This window comes from Bos indicus x Bos taurus, chromosome 12 (assembly GCF_003369695.1).
Source record: "Bos indicus x Bos taurus breed Angus x Brahman F1 hybrid chromosome 12, Bos_hybrid_MaternalHap_v2.0, whole genome shotgun sequence".
NCBI classification, from domain to species: Eukaryota; Metazoa; Chordata; class Mammalia; order Artiodactyla; family Bovidae; genus Bos; species Bos indicus x Bos taurus.
In genome coordinates, this window is record NC_040087.1 from 74,147,855 (window position 1) to 74,166,469 (window position 18,615).

Here is an 18,615-nt window from a genome sequence, read left to right on the forward strand (position 1 = left end):
GAGATGAATCCATAGTATGAAAGGCAGCGAAGAATATCGGCTTCAAATAAGTCAGATATATCTGTGTCCGCACTGAAAATGTGAATGACTCTAAAGACTGTGTTAACTAACCCTACTTATTTCTGGTTGTGCTTCAATCTCACTTTGAATGTTAACTCTAAACCGCTAACCTGTTTCTTTCCCTTTATTCACTTTTTTCCACCTACCATTGCATGACACGCAGGGTCAGTTTTGTGCATGACACCCGCTACCAGTATTGGTAGGTTCCAACCTTTTTTATTTGTCTTTTATAGTATGTACAGTACCTTCACTTGACTGAGATTTATTTCAGAGATGGTAGATAATGCTGTAGGAACTGGTAGATCTGAAGGCTTATTTGGCTTTAGAGTTAACGTTGAGGTTTTAAAATGTACTCATGTACTTAAGAAAATGACCGTTTTAATGTGACTAGAACAGCCACTACAAGACATGAGACCACAAGTGCGAGTCTGCTTTTTAATGATCTGTATTTTGTTTCTATTTAGAGTTTATACGGTTTAGTGTAAGGGGGAGAAAAAGCTTACTTTATCAGAGAGGCAGGCTAATTTCATCAATGTTTTAAAGTTTCATGTGGTGTGCCTTTATCTCCTCTTTGCTGTGTGTTAGAGTTATCAGAGTTTCCCAGAAGTACTTATTTTAAAAGATTATACATGGATGTATTTTGAAAACAAATGTCACAACTGCCTTGCTTTACTATACTTTTTGATTTTGTGTTGATTTATTTGTAATGAGTATTTGTACCTTACTATTCCCATAGATGTTAACTTTTAATAATACATACATAAGTTATCCCCACACTTCCAAAAGCCTTGGTACAAAAATCTGTCTTAAGGACATGTGGATGAGTTCCATTTACAGTAAAGAAAAATAAACATTGGTAAAATCTGCCTGTCTATTTCACAGTGTGAAATATATATCTGTTTCACAGTGTGTTAGAAATTACATCAAGGCCATAATTTTTGCTTCACTGTTTATGGACCCAAATAAACCACAACCCCAGTAATTCCAGTTCAAACAGGCAGCCCCAAATTGACCCCCAAATTTCAATTTAACTGCAATTCATTCCAAGAAAATTCTGACTTGCCAAATTAGGCAAGTACATATTGAGGTTCTGATGTTTTAGAATGATGATTAAAAAATGAATATCATATATTCTTACTTCATTTGGATATTACATTTTGCATTTTTAGAAGCACCCTTTATTATAAGCACCACAGGCTCTGAATTGGGAATGATCTATTGCTAGAAGTAAAAATGTTTATAAATACATCAACCAAAGTAATCTGCTTTGGCCTTTCTGGGAATCACTGATTATGTTTTAAAACTTCCTTTAATTGTACTTGTAATAAGCTATTTTCCCTTTTTTATTTCTCTCCCATGCTTCCTTGCTTTGCATTGTGATTGCATGCCATCTGCTGGTTTAACCCATGATGGCTTGCTGCTCTGATATTCACCATGCCAAAATACCACTTCTATTACCATAATGCTACACCCTCCTGTTCATTGCTCCCATGGTTCCCCTCCTGAAAGTACCCATGATGCACAGCGCTACGTCAGCCACTGTCTCTGCAGCAACAACTCCTGCAACAAGTGTCCCCTTCGCAGCAACAGCCACAGCCAATCAGGTTTGCTCCTTTTAAAGCTTTCTTTCACAAATCCCAAACTCTAAATGAGTGCTGATATTTAAAAAAAAAATTCTCGGTGAGAATTTTTTTTTCATGTTTATCCATCAAATTTTATTTTTTTGATTAGTTTATAGCAAGCATTTATGGACAGGTTGCACTTATTTAGAGTTAACATTTACTGCAAATAATGATGTAGCTATGTTTTGTGTTGCACTGTTTGTTTTCGTACCTAATATTGTGTAATTAACCTGACAGGCTTACATTCCTTTTAGTACAGCATTATGTATCCAGTGGTTTGTGAATTGTCACAGGAAAAAAAAAAAAAAATGAGAAAAGCATGCCCGGGGGTGCTTCAAAACTGGCTGTATTTGGATTCAGTTCATTCAGACCCTGTTATCTGTTGTAGGGGAAAAGAAACATTCTCCTCTGAGGAAAGCCTCCCTTTTTCCCTTAGTGTCAAATCTGAGGTCTGAATGATTCTGGTTAACATTTCACCTTGGTCTTGTGTGCTCCTCAAACTCACTTGGTTCCCAAGTGAGAGCCAGACGGTACTGGAAGCAGAGTACCGGCCCACCGAGTTCACAAAGGCTGGATATAACCGATAAAGGGGCGTTTAATTCTTTTGGTTTAATGCATGTGCCAATAAGACCATGGATGGACTGTTTCTCAGTGAGGGCCAGTTGGCTGTTTCCTGTCGCCACGGGCTGACTGTAACCCTAACCCCAGCCAACCAACTTGCAAATGTGCGCGCTCAGGGTCCCAGGAGAGGAGTATGAGCGTCAGCTCTCGCTTGCCCGGAAAAAAAAAAAAAAGTCAACACTTGATTGCGCATGTGCTCCCTTCACAGAAGTGCTATTTTGGTTTTGTTCTTAGTGTAGCGTTTTGGTTTTTTTTGTTTTGTTTTGTTCTTTAACAAAATCGACTGTACTGATAAAAGATGACAAGAATTATAGGAGGAAGGGACCGGGGAAGGTCCCAGGGAATGGAAGAAATTGGGGAAAATGTCTGGGTATAAATGGCAGATTTAAAACTCTATTCTGCAGGCGGGAAGGGCCGATTTACACTTCCTTCCTTGTTTAAGTTAATAAGCGTTGCCAGAGCTGTAGGTCTCATCACTGAAAAAACAGGTGTGAGTGCCCTTGAATGAAGAAACGAAGGCAAAGTCTGTGAGCTCCCCCCGTGTGTTCTGAACGGTGATAGAGCAGAAAGGAACAAAGGCGGGAGGGAACAGAGGCCAGGTGGGCACTCAAGCAATGCCAGCTAGTGACGGCGCCTCAGCTCATCACTCACCACCTCAACAAGCCAGCTTCCCTCTCAGGAGAGCCAACTCGGCCTCCAAACAGATGTAACAAAGAACATCACATCAGTTCTTAGCTGGAGAGTTTTGTTTTTTTTTCAAACGATAGGATAGGAGAAGGGAGAGACAGTGTGCGTCCTTCCATTGTTAGATTCAAAGCTCCTCTTTTTACTTGGTCCTTCATAGTAGGGGAACTGGAAATGTTTCTTTTATGTCTAAGTCTAGCCTTCTTGAGCTATGTTTTTGTGATTTTTGACAGAAGTTTTGCTGTAAGGTCCATTCATAAGAAAACAAGTTTCAAGTGGAACATAGTTTTGGTTACAGTGGAATTTAACATTATATTTTATGGCAAGTTAAGCACTTTTAATACAGAGAGCTCTTTCTTGGGAATAAAAAGGAAGTCAAGATAAATACTTTGGAGTTTTAGGTTATGTCCCTTTATTATGATAAATTCTTGATCCTGTATCATAAATATTTTTGCAACCTAGTGATTTTTTTGGCCCCATTTAGTAGAAAAATACTGAGAGATCACATGCCTATGTGTAAGCTCATGTATTTGTGTAGGGAAGAGGCCTAAGCTATTCATAAACTAAAATATATCACTTCTCAGCACGGTGTGACTGCTAAAGGAACTAATAAGTTAACTTCAGTTAAGTCCAAAAAACTAAAATTACACACCTGACAGTAGCTTCAAGAATCCTAGATTCTGTGCTTTGCAGTTTATCAGATATAATCGTTGCCGGACTTCAGTGATGACAAAGAGAAATCCTTTAGTGGCTCTTGATGAAGTTCTTCTTTCACAAGAACATAACAGAAAAAGAACTAATAGTAAGCATACATTCTCAGATATGATACTCTTAATGTATTTTCAACACGTTTCAAGGAGCGGAGCCACTACAAAAGAACGTGAAAATTCTTTTAGTGCCCAGGAATTCAGAATTCAGAGAGATTTCTAATGACTATGAAATGGCAAGTTTTCATCTTATTAAGATTTCACACATTAAACTTACATTGAATCATATGGATGTGAATTATGTGTTGTTTAAGCAAAATGAATCTTGTTTGCTTGCTTGTGAAAATAAGATGAGAACTGGATGGCCGCTAAGGTCCCTTCCAGCTCTTGAGAGTCAACAAGCCTGTGGTTCCTTAGCTGCCATGCTAGGCCCAAAGCATGAGATGATAGAGATAACCATTCACTTCTGCAGGGGATCTTCCCTGACCCAGAGATCGAACCTGGGTCTCTGCATTGCAGGCAGATTCTTTACCATCTGAGCCACCAGGAAAGCCCTAAACACACAGAGAAGAAAGGGGTGCTGTTGATTTCAGAGTTCAGTGCATGATAGACATCCCTTCCTTCTCTTCACTGAGCCATCTGTTCTTAACACAAAACATGTGGGCTTCCCTGGTGGCTCAGACAGTAAAGAATCTGCCTGCAATGCAGGAGACCCAGGTTCCATCCTTGGGTTGGGAAGATCCCCTGGAGAAGGAAATGGCAACCCCCTCCAGTATTCTTGCCTGGAGAATCCCATGGACAGAGAACCCTGGTGGGCTGCAGTCCAGGGGGTTGCAAAGACTCAGACACAACTGAGCGATGTAAACATGCGGTAGGGGTTTCACAGTATTTTAATTCATTGGACCAACTGTCAGTTCAAATAGTTCAACTCTCATAGGTATTTGTAATTAGATACAAGTCATTCATAGAAGAAGAAGAGAGACCAGAACACCCCGTGACGGCTCCTCCAGCCCAGGCTTCCTTTATATGTCACCCCATGGTGAGTCAAGATGAACCAACAGATTTATAAACTCTACCCTCAGGGCTGAATCAAGATGCCAGCAGTGAAAGTTTTAACTGAACTTAGACTTGCAGTTTCAAATTAAATGACAAGAAAACCGAAATACTTTGGGGAAATAGAGAATAATGTTTTGGTTATTTAGCTCTGGGAGTAGATATAAGAACAAAAGTACAATAAGCAAACCTACCAATAGCTATCTTCTGTTTCAGTTAAGTTCTTTGGGCCTTAATATACAAGTTATACAAATAAGATTATTTACAAATTATGTAGATGTATAAGACACTATTCTAAGTGATTTCTCTCTCATATAATACATTTAATATTATATCATATATTTGATATCATATGAGAAAGAATACATATGTATAGGATACACACAGTCTTACTATGGTGTTAACGATTATTGTTGTCCTCATTTTATAGATGGTGGACCTGAAACCAAGGTTAACTACCTTAGTCAAAGTTAAACATCTAATAAATTGTCTTGCTAGAATATGCTCTTAACCACCTTGCTGTACTGCCTCTCTCTATAATTACAAATGAATGAAAGTCACTTATTCCACAGATAAAACTATCTCTAAAGTGAAACTCAATAACAGCAAGCTCTGTTGCTTTAGGGAAAAATGAAGGAGTTCTGCTAATGCAGGTCGAACTGAGGTGAATTCCAAGCTGGGGAGACGGACTGAATCTGAGCAGAGCTTCAAGCTAATTATGTAATAGCCAAGTCATGTTTAGAAACTATATACAAGTTGATGTATATTAATTATGATATAGAACTATTTATTAATAGACTATGTAGTATTATACCCAGTGAGTAGACTGAAAATTATGAGTAATTTCTATGCAAGTAAGATGAGAACTAAAATGAGAAGTGGAAAGAAATTAGTCATTAGTCCTAGTGAAGCAGATTCGGGGGCTGCTTTTATGTGAATCACGGCCCTGGACTTTAACCCCAGCCTCTGCCGTTCATCTTGTAAGTAGTATGATGACAAGGGAAATCAGAAATGAAAATGCAGGTACTATATAAGCCATTCAGTTTCAGTCCACTAACAGAAGGTCAGAATGTATAAATCTCTAGATGCCTATATTGACGCCAATTTAATCTCAGAGTGTCCAATAAAAGAGGTGAGGTTCACAGCATAGTAGGTGGATTATCTCATTTTTGTCATATTATAAGACATTTTATTAATAAAATGAGAGTAGAGATTGATATCCCTCCAACTGGAATTATTGTGGTATTCTACTGTGTCATAACAAAAGACCTTGATGCTGCCAAAGACTGAAGGCAAAAGTAGAAGGGAGCGGCAGAGGATGAGATGGTGAGATAGCATCACCGACTCAATGAACGTGAGTTTGAGCAAACTCTGGCAGAGAGTGGAGGACAGAGGAGCCTGGCGTGCTGCAGTCCACCGGGTTGCAAAGAGTCAGACACGACTGAGTGGCTGAACAACAACATCATGCTGTCATTGCTTTATTGGTAGTATTTTTCTGCTTCAAAAATACATTCTGTTTCAAAGGAGGAGAAAATAATTTCCAAGTGAATATATTTTAAATCTTAGTTTCTTCATTTATATACAGAGATTATTCAGCTTACCTAATGACATCCTTGAAGGCCCAATTATATTCGGAGTCTTTCCCTGAACCCCTGCAGCTAGAATTTCTTTTCCTACCCTCTGAATTCCACAAGGACTTGATCGGCACGTCCCTTAAAGCGTCATCATTAGATAGACGGAATGACAGCACAGATGTGCAAAGATGGGGAAGTATAAAGCTTAGTTGAGAAAAACTAACAATCCAGTTGGTTAGAGCACTGGTGTCTGGGAGTGGTGACAGCATAGGAGTGTTGTGGAGTGTGCAAGACTTTGACGTGGAGTCTGCAAGACTTTAAACGCCAGGGTTAAGGGCTCGGCCTTTACTTGGCCATTAAAAGTTTTTAAGCAGGAAAGTGAGAGGACGCAACTCTAAGAAGAGCAAGCAGATGGATTCGAGGCAGGAGAGTCTGTGGAGCCCAGGGAGAGCCTTCAATTGGGACAGTGGCAGCTGGCAAGGGACGGACTTTGTCCTGCTTCTGCCTGTTACATGGAAACCCAGTGGCTCAGTAGTAAAGAATCTGCTTGCAATGCAGGAGACTTGCAGGAGATGCGGGTTCGATCCTTGGGTTGGGAAGATCCTCTGGAGAGGGAAATGGCAACCCACTCCGGTATTCTTGCCTGGAGAATCCCATGGACAGGGGAGCCTGGTGGGCTACAGTCCACAGGGTCACAAAGAGTTGGCCAAAGAGAAATGTAAGAACGATCTCATGCTATGGCAAAACCTGGTCAAGTAAATGTCACACAGCAGAAAAAGAGATTGGGGCCAACATGAAAGGTTGCCTGCAGGAAGTTGATCTTCTGTAGGACCTGAATTCAGGGATACCAGTTGGGTGGACTCCCTGGTCAAATGCCTCCAGGGTGCTGGCTCCTAACCTGTGGCTCCCCAACCCTGACCTGAGTGAGCCCTCCCGGGTCTTTATTCAAAAGAAAGTGTCCCTTCAGATCTGGAGTGAATACGTGTTGTCTGTATGTCCACAGTTAGAGCTGTGCAGACATGTAGCGAAATGATACATCTAATTCATTCTGGGTCATGGGTCCATGCTAGGAAGACAAATTCTTACATATTGGATATTAGGAATATTTTAATGGAGCACCCCATGCACTGCTTTTAAAGCTGGTTAAATCAAATTATATTTCTGGCAAGATGTTAATAACACTAATCAAATCTCCAAAAAGTGCTGGTTGGCATTTAAAATTAGGACCTTGAGGTCTCGTCACATCTTTTGAATTCTCCTCCAAAGATTAAATCCATTCAGCTGGAAACTGGCCTTAGGAAGAGTTTGTTGAAAATTAGTTAATAACATATTATGCATTCCTACAGCAGAAACTAGTATAATATTGTAAAGCAATTATACTCCAATTAAAAATAATAATAATAAAATAATACGTATATTCCTAGCCCTTCATTTGTTAGGATATCTCATATGTCAGAAAATCCCCATTTTGCAAACATGTCTGGTAATGTTTAGTATATATAATCATCAATTTCAATCATATCTTACCAGACAAAATAATTACATGCAACCAGATACATATATTATGCTTTATCAGGCTTGTTACAAAGTACTAAAGAGAGATGAGAAAAGTTTAAGAGCATCAGAGTTTACTTACTTCTCACATATAAATGTGAACACAACTTCAAAGCTATTTGTGTACAGAGTCTTGAATATCTATATACAGAGTTATAGTAAATCACCCTATCCTAACTAAGAAATCTAGAAAGGTCAGGTCATGTTTTACTTAATCTCTCGTCTCAGAAAGTTTTATAAAACATCTATTATTCAAAGCCATCTGTTAGGACTATATTCAGACAAATGTAGGAGGCATCAAACATTCCCCACTGTTCCCCACTTGACCTATTTGGAGCCTGTGTTTTTTTCACAAGAAAAATCTGGGTTCTGCAAGGCCCCAGTGTGGGTGAAGCAGACCCCCATCAGCTCCCTCCCCTGAACCACAGCAGAGTCACCAGCCTCCCTGTCCGGATGATCCAACTGTGACTCACTCCTTTCTCACAGTTTGCTGGGTCCCAGGAACAGACGACAGAAAGCCCCTGGGCCCCGAGTATGTTGCGCCCCCAAAAGGCCTGGACAGCAACTATCTAGATCCAGCCCTTGGGAATTAATGCTGGGGCCGCGACACCCGTCTCAGCATCACGGTGCCGCTAAAGGTGTGTGTCGCAGCTTCTCTAACTTTGTGCTGATGTTCTAACTATGGAGGAGGGCTCAGTTTCAGTAATGGATTGGGATGCCTCAAACGAAGGAGAATTGCCATATCAGATACTTTGCAGAGAGAGGGAGTGACTGCGTGTGTGTGTGTATGTGTGCGCTTGTGTGTGCGTGTGTAGACAACAGGGTAGGGGGAGAGAGGAGGAGAGAGAGGGAGACTGATTGCTGTATATCTTTTAAAGTCAAAGAGCAAAACAATAAGAATGGCATTTTTGCGTTCATTTAACGCCACTAGTTAAAGCTGCTTGATCATTAGAGTCTGAATTCTATGCTGCAGTGTGGCTGGTGCACTGGAATCCAGACTTGCTGTGTGTGCATGCCAAGTTGCCCAGTTGTGACAGACTCATTGCCACCCCATGGACTGTAGCCCATCAGGCTCCTCTGTACATGGGATTCTCCAGGCAAGAATTCTGGAGTAGGTTGCCATTCCCTTCTCCAGGGGAACTTTCTGACCCAGGGATCGAACCCACGTCTCCTGCATTGGCAGGCAGATTCTTTACACTAACACCACCTGGAAAGCTCTCCAAACTTGCTGCTGCAGCTAAGTCACGTCAGTCGTGTCCGACTTTGTGCCACCCCAGAGATGGCAGCCAGTCTGGTCAAAAAAAAAAAAAAAAAAATGCTTGAGGTGCAGGGAAGGAGAGGTGGGAGGGCTGCTCCGTATGTCTTAGGAGGAACTGGGTCTATGAGAGCCATATAGAGGCAGATTCTGTGTAAGAAGTCAGAAAATAAGAAGAAGAAGGAAAAAAGACCTTTTATTTTCCTGCCTCAGAAGCAGCCGATTTGCAAAACTACCATGAGATTTAATTAATATATGTATTTGCAGATTCTCCAAGGAAAGGCTAAGTTATATAAGTGTTGTGATCTAGTACATTTTCATTTTTCATGAATAATTTACACCTCATGGTGAGAAACTTGGGCAGGATTCTTTTGTATATAGCACCTAAAGACATCATATCAGTTCCAATTTCGTGCAGCTGAAGAGAAAAATGTCAAGGGTTCTTATGTGGAACTTGGCTGCATGGTGGATCGTCCTGCTTTTATTCTACCTCAAATCCCATCCTCTTTTGCATTTTGATGGAATTGGGGGGGGAATCTTTTCAGATTGAAAAGTCATATTCCCAGTAGTACTTCGGCTTTTGTTGACCATCCTAAAAGTATGCTCATTTTTCTAACTGTAGGTTTTCTCTTTTGAGATAAATATACAGTTCATCCTAGAGGTGTGTTTCCTTCCAGCTGTAGCTGTGCAAGGAAAGAGAGGGGAGGTGCAGTGCAGGAATTTGGATCCATTGCCAAGGGTTGAAAGATGAATGGGGTCTCATCTGTAATACAAGTTGCTATGGACAGAGTCAGTTTTTGATTTATAGGTATTTCTCTTCCCAAGTTCTGCCGCTGCTGCCTGCCTGCCCACACTTCTACCTGCATGTCTGGGGAAGTCGTCAGCCTTGCTGTGTTGGTGGATGGAGAGGAGAGATGCTTTCAGTCTCCCGATATAGAGCTAGCCTGAGTGCCACTACCCTTCCTGGGTATCTCGCCTCCATGAGTCAGGGACAAACTGGCATTAGATGCGGCCTCTTAGACCCTCCTAGCGTTCCCTCTGGGCACATCGCTGGAGGCAATGGCTCCCAAGGTCAAACCTGTCTGAGTCTGCTGAACACGCTGGAGACACAGTGTGGCACAGTGCTAATGGCACCTAGGAGTTTCCTGCCCAGTCAGATGCGAAGCAATCAGACAGTGTCATAAAGGGAGATCATCAAGTCCTCAGATTGAAAAACATAAGCTGCATGGCAGAACTTTACTCCTAAAGTGGGGAGGGGATCTTGAAGGATGTGTCAGAATTAGATAAGGAGCAGGTGAGCTGTCCCTGCCAGAGTGAAACGTAAGGGGGAGAGCAGGGAGTGGGGGAGGGGCAAGGAGGGCTAGCGTTATAAACGCACTGGCATCATGCTTTGCGTGTGTCCTTATAGTTAGCCCTATCAGATGGGTTCTGTTCTTCCTCTTTAGCATGGGAAGACATCAAGGCTCAGATTTTGCTGTGACTCTATAATCAGTAGAAGGGCCTCCCTTTGACCTCAAGACTCTCTAACCCCGAGGTCAGTGCTTCCCCTCATGCTGTTTTCTTCCCCAAGCCTGGAGTTTCAGAAGCAGTCTCAGTCTTTACCCCACGATAGATGCAGACAGAGCAGTTCTTACTGTGTCAGGTCTAAAGCGGGGGATGGGATGGCTCATGCACTGCATGCAGTGAATGAGGGGGTGGAGCAGTAACACATGGGCAGGACTGGAAAATCCTGTGGAGCAATGAGGAGGGGTTAGGGGACTGAGGGCCTTGAATGGCAGGCCGAGAGCAGGGCAGCAAGACGCTAAAGGGGGGCTTTGCAAACCCCCATCTACTGGACGTGAGTGGGAAGGTGTGAGCTGGGGTAAACTGAGTGCAGGTTAACTGGTGAGAAAGCTGCTTCATTGATAAAGTGATGAACTGGGATGGAGAGAAAGATCCTTTTCTCATGTGTGGGGGAGGCTGAATACAGTCATCCCTCTGTATCTGCGGGGCATTGGTTCCAGGACCCCAAATGATACCAAAATCCATGGCTGCCCAAGTCTCATAAAATGGTGCATTTGCACATAACCTATGCACATCCTCTCTTAGACATTAAATCATCTATGCATTACCTAATGCATCATAAATGCTATGTAAGTAGATGCCAGTGCACAACAAATTCAAGTTTTGCCTTTTGGAACTTTCTGATTTTTTTTCCAAATATTTTCTACTTGTGGTTGGTTGAATCTGTGGGCACAGAGCCTGTGGATACGAAGGAGTACATGCGCTCAGTGCCCAGCTGTGTCCCACTCTTCGCAACCCTGCGGACTGGAGCCCACCAGGCTCCTCTGTCCAGGGGATTCTCCAGGCAAGAAGACTGGAGTGGGTTGCCATGCCCTCCTCCTGGGATCTTCCCGACCCAGGGATCGAGCCCAGGTCTCCTGCTCTCCTGCATCACAGGTGGATTCTTTACCACTACACCACTGGGAAGCCCAGGAAGGCGGACAGGCCGTAACTAAGAAAGTCAGGAAAATTCAGGGAGACATTTCGATCCTTTCTTCTCCCAATGGCTCTTCCCAGCTTCTGAGTATCTGTGGATTCACCAGCTTTCTGGTCCCTGCCACATCAGCCTTCTAAAAGGCATCTCTCCCCAAGACTTACATAAAAAGAGTGGTTCCTGTTGACACTTGCTCACTTTTATTTGTATTAGTGTAGAAGTGTTGGTTGCACAGTTGTGCCCAACTCTTTGCGACCCCAGGGACTGTAGCCCGCCAGGCTCCTCTGTCCGTGGGATTCTCCAGGCAAGAATACTGGAGTGGGTTGCCATGCCCTCCTCCAGGGTTGATTTGTACCATAAAGAACAAATGTGCTAACTGGTATTTTCTGACATTGGTTTATGAGAAACTATAGCTCATCTAACATTTAGTCTCCATCATGCCTCAGCGTTGTGTATAACATGCTGGAACTTTTGGTCTGTTTTAACTCTAGGTGATGAAGTTATATTATTATCATCACCCTCCCCTTGCTCAGAGTTTGTGTCGATGAGCTTCCTGTAATCAAGCACAGAGGCTCTTCACTATTTGATGCAATACATTTCTGGAAGCAGCATCATTAAGCTGAACATTGTAAAATGTCACCCATTTTCCCAAAGTCACTGTCACCTCAGGCATTACAGATCTGACCTAAGATCTGCATCAACTTCATCGAAGCTACGAAAGGCTTTAAGTCCTGTGAGCAAACTGACCACAACCAGGCCATCCTTCTACAATAACAGAAAAAGGGAATGATGGTGCAAGTTACATTGTAATTTGGAGCAAGTCCCCAGTTCAGCAAGGTGGCTTATCCAAGTCCCATAAATAATAAGAGAACCATGACTGGAACTCGATTGTCCCTGTCCTGCTTAGGGTAGTATTTTTTCCCATTTGCCACACTGTCTTCCTGAGAAAGTGCTTTAAATGATCATTAAAGGGCCCCCAGTGGGTTTCCCTGATGGCTCAGTGGGTAAAAAGAATCTGCCTGCAATGCAGTAGACACAGGAGACGAGGGTTCGATACCTGCGTCAGGAAGATCCCTGGAGAAGGAAATGGCAACTCACTCTGGTGTTCTTGCCTGAAAAATTCCGCGCACAGAGGGGCCTAGCAGGCTCTAGTCCATGGGGTCGCAAAGGATTGGACACAACTGAGGGACTAAGCACACACAAAAGGGCCCCCAAGTACTACAGAGCATACAGACAGCGCAGAGATGACCCAGGCATCTCCGTTGTGCTAAGCTTTTGTATGAAGTATTCTCATTAAAACCCCCAAATGGCCCTGGAAGGGAATATTCTTATCCCCAGTATATAGATAAAGAAACTGCAGTTTTGAGAAGCTGAAAAGCGTATTCAAGATCATCTCTTAAGTGGCAAAACCAGATATACAACCTTCCGTAAGCTCCTAAGCTTCCATTTTAAAATGAGGAAAAGGACCCGGAATGGTGAAGTGACTCATTCAAGGTTACATAAGGGATTGCAAACTGAGAACCCCAGACTTAGTCCTCTCTCTGTCCCTCAAACCACAATCCAGCATAAATATGCTACCTGTACCTTTTTTTGAACAATCAATAGATTTGCTTCCTCCTTAAAATTTAGAAAGGTTTTGGAGGAATTAAAAACATTAAAGTCGATTCCTTCTATTTCTCCAAATATCATCTCCAGTAGTAATTTCATAACTTTTCCATTAGTCGTTCTTTCAGTATTTGTCATTGTTATCCCAAAATATTTGAAAGGACCAGAGAACCACTTTAGTTATGAAGATTCGAGAGGAAAGGAATTGCTTGAGTCAGTTCCAATTGTTCATCTTCTTTTCTTTTCTTTGCTCTTCTCTGACCCCTGTAATGTTAAGGTTGTTCTTGAACAAGGAAAGAAGTTAAAATAGGGTAGTCCAAGTAGTTTGTGAAGAATGAGAAGAATACTCCATTGTACTCCTTTGCCTTGGAAAACTGTGTTTAAGAATTGCTTTCTTTTTTTATTTCACACAAGTTCATAATCTGAGTTCTCTTATTTTTACTACTATGTATGGGGACCTGTATCAGAACAGGTGAAGGTTTAAAAGTTGAAGAATGATGTTTATGAGACAAGACTGGGTGTGGAGAATTGTCCATAAAGAGTAGTCTGTTCTGAGCACAGTAATCTAAGAAATGTAAGTACATGCTCTATCTTGTCTAAAGGGTTATATTCAGGCTTTTTGGCTTAGCCTAAGAAACGACCTGATGGCTCAGAGGGTAAAGAGTCTGCCTGCAATGCCGGAGACCTGGGCTCAATCCCTGGGCCCGATCCCTGGGTCGGGAAGATCCCCTGGAGAAGAAAGTGGCAATCCACTCTAGTCTTCTTGCCTGGAGAATCCCATGGACAGAGGGGCCTGGTGGGCTGTGACAGTCCACGGGGTCACAAAGAGTCAGACGCGACTGAGTGGCTGCATTATTTATTATTAAGAAACTACAATAGGTGAAATATTACCAAATGATAACAGAGCATTATGTGCTGGCTACCACCAAGCACTTGTTGATTACATGAGGCTCACAGCGATTTCTGTTAGGGACAACGCTTGATTCCCATTACAGAGATGAGGCGTGCTGAGAATAAAATATGTGGAAGCACTTACCCATGGTCATACACCTGTCAGGTCCAGGAACGGGGTTTGAACTGGATTTAAATTTAGAGAGTTTAAAGAGTGCCTGTCATGGGATGTAACTTTCTGTTGCAGTAGACACTGATCATTGTATGCACTGGATATTGATGCTTTTATAATAAAATATTTTAGTTTGAAAAATGATTAATATGAATGACAGTCAAGACTTCCATGAACAACAAAGAAATTCAGCCTCTATTTAGTTGTCAGTGACAAGTCGAGATATACATACACAATAAGGGAAGTGTATTTGACATTTAGAAAACCCTAATCTCATCAAAATCAAGTTTATTATCAACACGTATGGAGTGTCATACAGACCATGTAATGTTTAAATGCACAAAATTATTATTTGAAGGCCTATTTAAATAGAAGCTGAAACCAAATTTTATTTAGGATTATGAATCTTAAATAGACAATGGAAGAAAGCCAAGGTGTATCAACAACCAGTGTTACGAATCAGACACTTTATATACATTATTTACTTTAATACTCAATAGAGCTCTGTGAAGTGTCTTATCCATTTCTCAGAGGGGAGAAAACTTAAAAGAATAATTTGCGTAACATTCAAGCAGGTTGGAAATGGCTGAACAATTTGAGAACTCAGGTTAGCCAACCTCCATATCCTGTTCTCTTGTGTCTGCATTTGATTTGCTTTAGATGAAAGCTTATGGTCGATGTAGAATTGGGATGAAGTTCTTTACATGGTTTCCTTAAAAACTGCTAACTAAAGAATCCACCTGCCAATGCAGGAGACGCGGGTTCAATCCCTGAGTCAGGAAGATCCCCTGGAGGAGGAAATGGCAGCCCACTCCAGTATTCTTGCCTGGGAAATCCCGTGGACAGAGGAGCCTGACGGGCTACAGTCCATAGTGTCGCAAACAGCCAGGCACAACCGAACATGCACTATCTATGCTTAGTTTAACTATCGGTTTACAAAGTTTTAACTGTTTAAGAGGAAAGTTCCCGTAGAAGCAAGCCTTTTAAATCTCAGTTCAGGATATGGTTTGAAAATGTGAGTTGATGAGATCGACAAGGAAATTCAAATTTCAGTCCAGTAAACACAACTTAGCAAGCGGATGAATGAAGGCAACTCACTGTTCTCAATGTGGTGAACTGGCAAGAAACTTCTGTAAAAAGAGTCAACCAGGAGGAGTCCTTTCATCCAAGGCTTTCTCTCTCTTTTTTTTAAACAGCAATAATTTTAAAAGAGAGATACTTCTTTTCTCCACTGTTTCCACCAAGCCTTACCTTCGCATAAATCTCAGATTAAAAAAACCTAAGAATGGGTTTTGGGCAGCCTGGAGGGGCAACTATTGAAGGAGTGACTCGAGGTTAATTTGTTGTTGTTTGTTGTTTAGTCACTAAGCCGTGTCCGACTCTTCCCAACCCCATGGACTGTAGCCCGCCAGGCCCCTCTGTCATGGGATTTCCCACGCGGGAATACTGGGGTGGGTTGTCGTTTCCTCCAGGGAGTGTTCCTGACTCAGGGGTCGAACCTGCATTGGCAGGCAGATGCTTTACCACTGAGCCACCAAGGAAGCCCAGGGGTTAATTTAGTTGTAGGTAAAAGTCATAGAGCTAAATTTCAAAGTGAGCCAAGGAATTTATGATGATTCAAATTTCATTTTTGAAACCCAGAACAGGGAGAATAAAAAGAAAGGTGGGAGGGAAGGAAGGAAGAAGGGGTTAAGTATTGGCAAGAAAGGGGAACGGGGAGTTAGTGTTTGATGGGTACTGAGTTTCAGTTTGGAGTGATGGGAAGTTCTGGAGATAGATGGTGGTGAGATGCTCAATAGTGTGAGTGTACTTAATGCCACTGAACTATATACTTTAAAATGGTTAAAACGGCACATTTTACACTCTGCCTGTTTTACCATAGTATTTTTAATTGGACAAAGGATCTGAATAGACATTTCTCCAAAGAAGAAAGAATTAGGATTGGAAAGAGAGATACCTAATTATACTTAGGTTTTTGTTTTATTAAATCCTTACTCTTTGCATATGAAAACTTCGTTCTCGTTGCTGAGTTTTCCTGTAAGAGTTCTGTTTCCATGAAACAGGTAACTGAGTGCAAATGCACTCAGCTCTTCCTCAGTGAACCACGCATGTTAGAAGCTGGGTCTGCTCTGAGGCTGTAACAGAGCCCACTGTTAACTCAGTGCCATGCATCCTCATGTTTTCCTCAACAGATGTTTATAAAGAGCCCAGTCTGTGTCGTGTGAAATTCAGAACTCTGGGAACATAGCAATAAACAAGTCTCTGTTCTCATGGCTTTTAGCACTGTTAAGTACACAGTGACGATCGAAGTAATTATCATATCATAAGAATCATCCCCAAAAGTAGAGATGCTGAAAGGATGGGCCTAACCACTGAGCTTTGAGGGAAGATGGTTAGTAGTAAAAAAAAATGAGAGCGAATGTAACTTGCTGGCTTGCTACCTTTTCTTTCTTTGGCTTCCATTTTGCCATCGTTTATACGAGGATATTTGGGACACTATCTGAGGAGTTATTAGAGAGGACAGATGGCCACCTGGTTAACCTCACACCACGCTTCAGAGGTGCCAGTGTAGTACTAGCAGAGTGAGAAACAGGCCCAGAAGGGTCACAGAGCTGGTTGATGGCACAAACAAGCCTCCTCAATTTCCACTCCTGGACCCTCTTTGACTTTTCCTTTGCATCATTGTTTTACACCCATTGGGTGGTTTTGTTCCTCTCTCTCTCTCTCTCTCTCTCTCTCTCTCTCTCTGACACACATACTCAAACACACAGGCCAAGAACTAAAAAGGAAGAAAGCAAAACGAGGCTGATTTTTCTGGAAATTTTGTTGGATGGCGGTGTCATCCGACCAGTTCAAGAAATGTGTGAGATGATTACAGTAGACAAAGACTTTGTGTCCTGGACCTAACATTCATCTTAGCCTTCTTTTTTACTGAATCCCAGCGTTTGGTTTCTTTTTCTGCCTTTCATGTCTTAAAAGCCAGTTCTTAGCAGGCTGAATTATACATTCTGCTACACTCTTAAGATGAATACTTCGGCCAAAATGTGCCCAGGATTCTAAGTCCAACATAATGTAGTGGATACAAAAGCAGGGCATTGAGCAGGACTGGGGATTCGATGTTGAATCCAATGGGATCTTGTTTGTGATTTTTATTGGCCCGATTCTTTGGTGTATTACTGGGAGCAAAACCCCATATTGAAAAGAACAGGTTTAAATGAATGCTTTTGAAATTTCTTTTCAGTTGCTGCATAAACTGGTTTTTAAAGATATAAAAAAAAGTTTTCTTGGATTCTACCTTCATGTCCAGAGGTCACCTTCACTGAAATAGCCTCAGATGTGGGCAGCCTGACTAATCTCAGATAGCCTTGTTTCCTCCACATCTCAAAGCACATATTCTAAATATAATATTCTTAGAAAAATATTTTATATCATAAATATTTTATAGTAAATTTATCTCATAATATTTTCTATAATATTTTAGAATATTTTTAAAAAGTGCAACATAACTACTATATATTATTTCTTGATATAGTAGAGGAATTTAGCCTTCCTTAATATGCAGACAGCCCTTAATTTTTAAAATGTTTGTTCAGAATTTCTTTTGCCACCTGGTTTGGAACTCAAGTAATTTTCCTGTAGAGACAGGGAAGGACTTGATGGTTAAGTCTCCAGGCTGGCTGACAGTAGTTTATTTCACTCATGACATTTCTCAAGGATAATACTGTGCTAACAGCATGAAAGAGGCCAAATACCATGTTATGGATGTTTCCACGTCTTTAGGATTCAGGAAAGATGCCAAAAGCATATGCTTAGCCAAAACTTCCAGACAGTGTGTGATAGTAAAATCCTTCACCTTCACCAGCTGAGGATAGGAGAACCATAATCCATGGTTCAACTGTTGGGTGATTGGAGTGTTCACTGGGGAAGGCGTCTGGAGTAGGAATGGGATATACCACATGGAGCCAAGATTTCCAGGAGACCAATAGGAAGGTGAAAGCTGGAACCTGGTCCTGGGAGGCCCCAGAAGCATTCAGAGCACCCTCTTTATTTGACCTGGGTGCTATATTTGGTTTGATGATTACTTTTTTCCTGGCTTTCGTGTGGCCCTTCCAGTCTAGCATTTTGTTTTATTTTGACCTTCTCTGGCAGACACGGTGTTACAGCCCCTCTCTTCCTGAACAAGCACAGAACATTCTTGGATGTGATCTTCTTTTCAGCACTTCTGTAGCATCAGGGGAAGCGCATGGAGTAAAAAGCCTCCTCTCGGGCGCTTTCCCCTTCTTACTCCTATATATCACTCTGGAGAAAAAAGTCACCTTTGGGTAACATATGGATTTCCAG

General features: G+C 41.8%; 1 protein-coding gene across 12 annotated transcripts in view; it reads left to right on the top strand.

Moving 5' to 3' along the window:
* MBNL2 (muscleblind like splicing regulator 2) overlaps positions 1 to 18,615 on the top strand; it is a 161,784-nt gene that overhangs the window by 132,122 nt on the left and 11,047 nt on the right. For 6 of the 12 annotated variants that reach the window (XM_027557853.1, XM_027557842.1, XM_027557841.1 and 3 more), the window contains 2 exons: positions 224 to 259; positions 1,570 to 1,664. The exons of 3 other annotated variants lie outside the window; for them this stretch is intronic. In XM_027557853.1, the coding sequence (XP_027413654.1) occupies positions 224 to 259; positions 1,570 to 1,664 (131 nt within the window). The remainder of the gene's footprint in view (positions 1 to 223; positions 260 to 1,569; positions 1,665 to 18,615) is intronic. 3 more of the 12 variants (XM_027557852.1, XM_027557848.1, XM_027557847.1) reach the window with 1 other exon arrangement.